General features: G+C 61.6%; 1 protein-coding gene across 1 annotated transcript; it reads right to left on the reverse strand.

Moving 5' to 3' along the window:
• Window positions 1-3,540: 3,540 nt before the first annotated feature.
• LOC114040480 (hormone-sensitive lipase-like) lies at window positions 3,541-4,838 on the reverse strand. The gene is made up of 2 exons (XM_027858599.1): window positions 4,754-4,838; window positions 3,541-4,181 (listed from the first exon to the last, which is right to left on the reverse strand). Exons 1-2 carry the CDS (start codon window positions 4,782-4,784, stop codon window positions 3,541-3,543), a joined length of 672 nt encoding a protein of 223 aa, XP_027714400.1. The 5' UTR covers window positions 4,785-4,838.
• Window positions 4,839-6,898: the final 2,060 nt, after the last annotated feature.

Below are 6,898 nucleotides of genomic sequence, written 5' to 3' on the forward strand. Positions count from 1 at the left end.
GGGGAGGATGGGGAGGAGGAAGGGGGAGGGGGGAGAAGGGAGGAGGAGGAGGGGGAGGGGGAAGGGCAGGGAGGGGGAGGATGGGGAGGAAGAAGGAGGAGGGGGGAGAAGGGAGGAGGAAAGGGAGGAGGAGGAGCGGGAGGGGAGGGCGGCACTACCCAACTGCTGCAGGGGCCAGGCACCCCTTTGTTCAATCAACAAACACTAATATTTTATCAAGTGTTTCCAGCCAAGACAAAGGTGCCAGGAAGGGCTCTATGGACAGTAGGGCCTGTGATGGGGAGCAGCATCCGTGCCAGGGAGGGCTTCCATGCCAAACAAGGGAGCTCATGTTTGGTCCTGAAGGGAATAGGGAGCCACGAAGCTTATGGAGAGGAGGAGTGACAGTCTGGCGGGCGAGCATTTGGCAGTGTGGGGGAACCAGCCAGGAAGCTGCTGCAACTGAGGGAGGTGAAGAGACCCTCTCCCAGGGTGGGGCTGTGTGGTGAGAATAGGAAGAAACAGCAAGATCTGGTGGCCTGGGGGGGGGGTGGGTGGAGGATGACCAGAGGGAGGCCGCTATGTGGAGTGGGAGCCAGCCCCGGGACAACCCAACAGAGGTGATGGCTCGCTGTCATCTGTACAGGCAGACAATCCTGACTGTGTGACCAAAGTCACTTCACTCTGCCTCAGTTTCCTCATCTGTCAAAGGAGGATCATAAGAGCGCCTGTCTCCTGGGGTTGTGAGGATCAAACGAATCCTGCTTGTAAAAAGCATCTCGCACAGTGCCTGGCATAGGGCCTGGCACGCAGTAGGCGCTACCGAGCACGGGCCCGGCACATAGTAGGCGCCACACAAATGTTAGCTACGACTATCGCTCCTACTGTTATTACAAGACCAAGGAAGGCCCTCTTGGGCTGCCGAGCCCGGGCCATCGCGAGGCGACAGGGTCCGTGCCGGGGACTCCGGCGAGTCCACAGTGGGCCCTGGGTCACTTCCTGCCTTTCTGGCCCTCGGGTGACGGAGGATTGGAGGGAGGATTGATGAGGCCGTGGGCGCGTGAGCTCTGGAGCGTCTAGGAAGCGGTGCCCACGCCAGGGAAGTCGGGGGGCAGGTGTGAGGCGACTTGGGACGATGTGAATGTCCTTTTGGTAAAAGCTGATGCACGTCCCTTGGTTAAAGGATCCTGGGGTGCCAACTGATGGTGTTAATGACACTGAGGAGGTAACTGGCAACTGATACTGGGGAGAAAACATCAGGATGGGGGCTCAGGCTGGTCCCTCTAAGGCCTTGGGGCCCCTTGGCCCCTGTGCGGGGAGATGAAGCCAGCCCTGGGGCGGCCAACTTGTTGGGGGGTGGGGGTCCATTCGGGCTGCTGTTGTTCAGTCGCCTCAGTTGGGTCTGACTCTCCGTGACCCCATTTGGGGTTTTCTTGGTAGAGATATTAGAGAGGTTTGCCACTGCCTTCTCCGGCTCATTTTACAGAGGAGGAAACTGAGGCAAGCAGGGTGAAATGACTTGCCCAGCTAGTAAGTGTCCGAGGCCACATCTGAACTTGGGTCTTCTCCAGACTCCAGGCGTGGCTTGCTGACCACTGAGCCACCACCTAGCTGCCCGTCCAGTTCCTGGCCTCTGCCCGTCTCCTGGCGGCCCAAAGCCGGCACTGGCTTCAGCTCTGTCTAGGTCTCCTCCTTGCACAATCACCAGCTGGCAGCTGGCTCAGCCCCTGATGCAGCCATGACCAGCCCCCGCAGGCTCCCAGAGACATCCCTGCCTGTGCCCGGACCTAGCCTCAGTCTCTGCCGGGGGCAGGCTTCGTCCCCTGCTGTGGCTGTGGCAGGTCATTAGGGATCACGTCGGCCCGTGAGGAGTGCGTGTGCTGCTCGGGCACCTCTGACCTGCCCCCTTGTGCCTGGGAGCGGGCTTTGTCCTCTGTCAGGTTTCCAGTGGGCCTGCTCCCTGCTTGGGCGCCCGCAGGCTTCCTCATCTGCAAAGCTCTGCCTTTCAGAACCCCCCACTTTCCCGCAGACTATGCTCCAGGCCCTCCTCCTCCTCCAGGCAGCCCAGCCCTGCCTGGTGCCCCGGGCTCCAAACTCCCTAGTACTTGGTATTTCACAGTTTGCTTTGCTATCTGGGTGCATGTTGTCTCCTGACTGAATGCAAGCCTCTTGAGGTCAGGCAGTGTTTTGTGTTTGCATCCAGAAGCACGGGGCCTGGCATGCAGCAGGGGCTTCCCAAAACCTGCTGGAGCAGCCACCCTGGCTGCTGTGGGCACGTCCCACTCAGAGAGGCCTTGGCTCTGGGGGCCAGAGTGGGGGACAATAAGAGGAAGCCACAGGGAGGCCGGATGTCAGCGGTGAGCGTGGGGGCAGGGACGGACCCTTGGTGAGGGCCGGGCCAGGCCAGGCGGCCGCCACATCCCTGCCAGTGCTGAAATTCCAGCTCTGGGCAGGTGAGACAGGAGTTATGGAAAGAAATGGGGAAGCGAGAGATGATGAGATAGGAAGCTGATGAGATGGGGATGGAGAGCCCTGGGGGATGGAAGGAGGAGGAGTGGGAGCAGGAGAACAAGCCACCTGCCCTCTCTGGGCCTCATGTAAAATGAGGGGGGGGACTCCCACGGGAGGGAACTCCTGCTACCGGTATAGGTCAGCACCTCCTCTGAAAACGAGAGCCCAGGAGAGCCTCCAGGGCTGCAGAGGGACAGAGCTGGACCTGAACCGGGGGTGTCCTGGACCCTCGCATCCCCAGACGTGCCACAGGCTGACGGCCCTGCCTCAGGGGCCTTGCGTGACCTCCCAGAGGGAGGGAGGCGCTGCGGGCAGGACTGTCTCTCACATCTCTCAAGATAGACAGCTGAGCTACGGGAGTGACTTAGAGGCAGAGAGATAGGGAGGCACAGAGTGGCTGCAGGCCAAGGGCTGGTGGGCCTCCCTTCTGATGGCAGCCGGAGGGTGTGGCCCCTGTACTGACCCTCTCCCTCTCCACCCTGAGGCAGGTCCAGCTGAGCTGCCCACTGTGAGCTTCCTGGCCCAGTGGAACAAAGGTCAGCGGGCCTGCCACGGGATTCCTGTGGGGGGGGAGGCTGGCACTCTAAAGAAAGCCCCAGGACCCCAAGGTCAGAGCCGGGTATTTATGAGCACAGAGCACCATTCTGTACATGTGCCCAGAGCTTGGTAAACATCTGCTGACTTTTCTTTTTCTCTGTCGGGGGAAGGGTGGAGGACAAGGACGTGCCCCAGATCCCGGGCATCAGGGCCCCTGCCCCCTGCCCCAGCAGGTGAGGTAGGTCCAGGGGGACTCCAGGGAGCTCTCCAGAGGTCACGGCCATGGGCACCAGCCCCAAGGGGCCGAGGACGCTGGAGAGATTCCAGAGGTGGGGGGAGAAGGCAGTGTGAGAAATAGCTTCGAGGCTCTGCCCCTGCCTTCCTGTGTGCCCTCGGGGAGGCCGGGCCCCATCACTGGGCCTCCACTTCTTCTCCATTTGTGGGTTCCAGACCTTCTGTTGGAGGGTCCCTCCCAGCTCTGGGTCCCAAGGTCCCCTCCGGCTCTGACAGTCTCTAATCTACGGCCCTTCCCTCACCTGCCCCATGGGGAGAAGGCTTCAGCAAAGCAGTGCCCTGCCCAGCCCCCCTGCAGCCGTGGCTGTGGCCGGGGGCCCTCACCTGGAAGCCCAAGCAGCGGCCGTAGAAGCAGCCCTTGTGCAGGGTGCCGTACTCTCTGAGGAAGTCTGCGTTGAGCCCCCCATCACCCTCAAAGAAGAGGCCGCCCGGACGGTTGGTGGCCAGCAGGCGCTGGGCATAGTAGGCCAGGGCTCGCAGCTGCGTCAGGGCCGCCAGGTACGCCTCCAGCTCGGCCAGGTTGTGGCCGGCGCGGAAGAAGATGCTCTTGCGGCTGGAGGCCACATAGCGGGCCTTGTGGAGCAGGTGGGCGAGGCAGCAGCGCGCCGTGTGTACCAGGCTGCGGTAGCCGTTGGCGGGCGTCTCGGCATCCAGGTCAAAGAGGTGGGCTACGCCCAGCAGCTGGCCCAGGGCCGGCTCTAGTCCCAATGCCTGCTCCCGTATCGCCGTGAAGGTTGCCACGAGGCGGCGGGCCGTCTCCCCGGGACCCTGGCTGGCAAAGTACGCAGCATTGTCCTCTGCGAGTGCCACCAGGGACTGTGTTGTGGCTCTCAGGTCCATGCCATAGCTCAGGCGGGAGGCTGTGGAGGGAGACAGGGATGGTGGCTGGGGGTGGGCACGGGTCCCCTTTGGATCTAGGGATCTGGCCCTTGTGCCAAGGCCTCTTTGCCTCCCTTCTCCATCCCAGGCCTCAAATGTCCAGCACCATCCCTAGGTGCCCACAGCTCCCAGGGCCCAAGGGTCACTGCAGCCAGGCCCCTCCCTGTCTCCCCCTTCCTCCAGCCCTCCTGGGCATCCTCAGCCTCCCCCCTTCCCAGGGCCCGGGCGATCCAGTTTCTGGGTCTCCCTCCGAGGACCCGGGCGTCCGGTTTCTAGTTCCTCTCCCTCCCAGGTCCTACGTGTCTGATTCCCACTTCTCTCCTTGCAAGGACTCCAGCGTCCAGTTTGCAGTCCCCAGTGGCCTACCCCTGCCTCCTCCAATCACCCCCTCCCACTCAGTCTCCAGTTTTCTCCCCAAATTCAGGCATCCAGCCCCAAGTCTTGTTCCTCTAGGCCCCCTGCCCAAAGCACGGCAAAGGCCCCTCTGCCCTGCCATCTTCCTCTCTGTCCTCTCCTGAAGGCTCCTGGGCAGATAAGGGACCACACAACTCACCCGTTTTTCTTTCCTTGTTTAACCCCAGCATCTCCCTGCCCAAATCCAGGCCCTGGGGCAGCTGCCTCTAACTGCCTGCCCAGAAAGGAGCTCTCTGGCCTATAAAACCTGGGAGGGGAGGGGCAGACTCCACCCTCTTGGGAAAGGGCCACGCCTCCAGCCCCCGCCCTCCTCCTCTGGCTGCAGCTCCTGGCACATGGGGGAAAGCAGGATATCAACAATCTCCTGGCCCCCTCGAGATGGCCTGCCCCGGGCTCGGATCAGGGCATTTTCCCTGGCCGTCCCTCCTGCCTGGCCGCTCTCCCTCCTCACCCCTTCTGGCTTGGTTCAGGTGCCAGCTAGAATCCCACCTTGTACCCATTCTAGCACTCGCAGCCCTTCAGCGTTTCCGGGCTCTGGCTTCTTTGTCCTTTTTCTCCCCCATCAGACTGTGCGCTCCCCGGGAGCAGGGACTGAATTGTGCCCCTTTTTTGTAACCCCAGCACTTAGCACATAGTAGGCGTAGCAACCAGTCCTCCCCTTCCCCCCATTCCTTGATCTAGCCCTGGGGTGGGGATCCTGGCCTTGAGGCCTCATGTGCCCTTCTAGATCCTTAAGTGCAGCCTTTTGACTGAGCCCGTTTTACAGACGTTCTGTAGGCCTCATGTGGCCACATCTAGCCCCTGCTCCAGCCTCCAGAACTGAGGCATCCTTCCCTACTGAGGACCCTGGGGTTTGGCCTGGGGGATTTCAGTGCCTGGCTCCACCCCCTGACTGCTCAAAGGTCTAGCCTGGCCCCCCAGAATCCTGCGAGCCCCTCGCTCCTGCCCCCAGATATCACCCTTGGCCTCCATCTCCATGGGAATGGATGGATGGATGGATCAGTAGGTTTCCAGCTAGAAACAATCTTACACATCTCCTCCAAGCCCTTCTTTATTTTAACAGAAAAGGAAAGTGAGGCACCATAGAGCGAGCCTGTCACCAAGAAGTGGATGCCTGTTGAGTGACCATGCCACGACCAGAAAGGTTGGTCATGTGGGGGGGGGCTGGAATGATCACCCCGACTTTCCAGAGGGACCGCTGCAGCCTGAGGGGTGACTAACAGAGGGCCATTCAGGATGAGAGCTGGGCTGGCCCCCACTGCCTGGCACTGGGTGATCCAGGGGTGGGGGTGCGTGTGCCCTATCTCTCCCCCCTCCCAGCTTCAAGAACAAAAGCTGATTAGCAGCAGGCCCTTCAGCCTGGGGGCAGGGGAGGGAGGCCTGAGGTCGGTGGCCAGGCCTGGGGGCAGTCTTGGCGGATGGACAGTGAGTAGACTGGGCCCCACGGGCTGCCAGGGACAGACAGAGACTGGGTTAGAGGGGAGTGAGAGCAGAGGCTGCTGTGGCTTGGGGTATGTGCTCACTGGAGAACTGGAGCAGAGGGCACCCTGTGCCAGGGCAAGGGGCTGAGGCCAAGCTGGGCCAGAGGCAATGGGGACAGGGGGCACAAGCAGGGAGCTGGGGGGTCAAGGGGAGAAGGCAGAAAACGCTGTGGGAGCTGGACTGGGAGTTGGAGGGCCTGGCCTGCCTCCGCTACCTACTACCTGCGTGGCTCTGGGCAAGTCACTTAACTCCGGGCCTGCGTGGGGTGGGGGGGGGGGGGCGCTGAACTAGATGCCTTCTCATATTCCTTCCAACTCTAAGTAGATGCTGAGAAATGAGTGGAGGCACTAGGGAGGAGGACTGGGGGCTAGGGGTGAAATGGGGGCCAGACAAGGCCAGGCCCCACTGGGAGGGGGAGGAATGAGCCGAAGTCCAGGAAGGGCCAGCTCGTCCCTCTGCCCTGTAAAGGAATGGATGTGACCTAACCCAATGTCTTAAACTTTGTCCCCAGGAGATCCTGGGCAAGGCAAGTGGGGGGGGGGGGCATGGAGCCTCTGATCCAGTCTGTCCCAGAAGGGTTGGGAGGGGGAAGAGGCCAGCAGCCAAAACAGAGTCTCCTGGGGATGCACTGTGCAAGAAGTCAGAAAACAAGGATTTCCTGGGAAGAATGAGGAGGGAAAGGTGAAGGAGGGTCAGTGAGCTGTGGGGTGGAGCTGGCCAGAGCTTGGCTCAGAGCCTGGGCCCAGGGGTAGTGAGTATGTGAGGCCAGGGTGGGGGGGGGTGTCAGGGAGCCAGTTCGCCC

The sequence above is a fragment of the Vombatus ursinus genome, unplaced genomic scaffold (assembly GCF_900497805.2).
Source record: "Vombatus ursinus unplaced genomic scaffold, bare-nosed wombat genome assembly UNPS02013224.1, whole genome shotgun sequence".
In the NCBI taxonomy this organism is placed as follows: domain Eukaryota; kingdom Metazoa; phylum Chordata; class Mammalia; order Diprotodontia; family Vombatidae; genus Vombatus; species Vombatus ursinus.

What these genes read in the sequence shown, in the direction of transcription:
- LOC114040480 (XM_027858599.1), bottom strand. Translation starts at nt 4,784, where the DNA reads ATGCTGGGGTTAAACAAGGAAAGAAAAACGG. An exon ending in AAACAAGGAAAGAAAAACGG is followed by an intron (nt 4,182 to 4,753) that starts GTGAGTTGTGTG and finishes CTCCCTCCACAG; the next exon opens with CCTCCCGCCTGAGCTATGGC.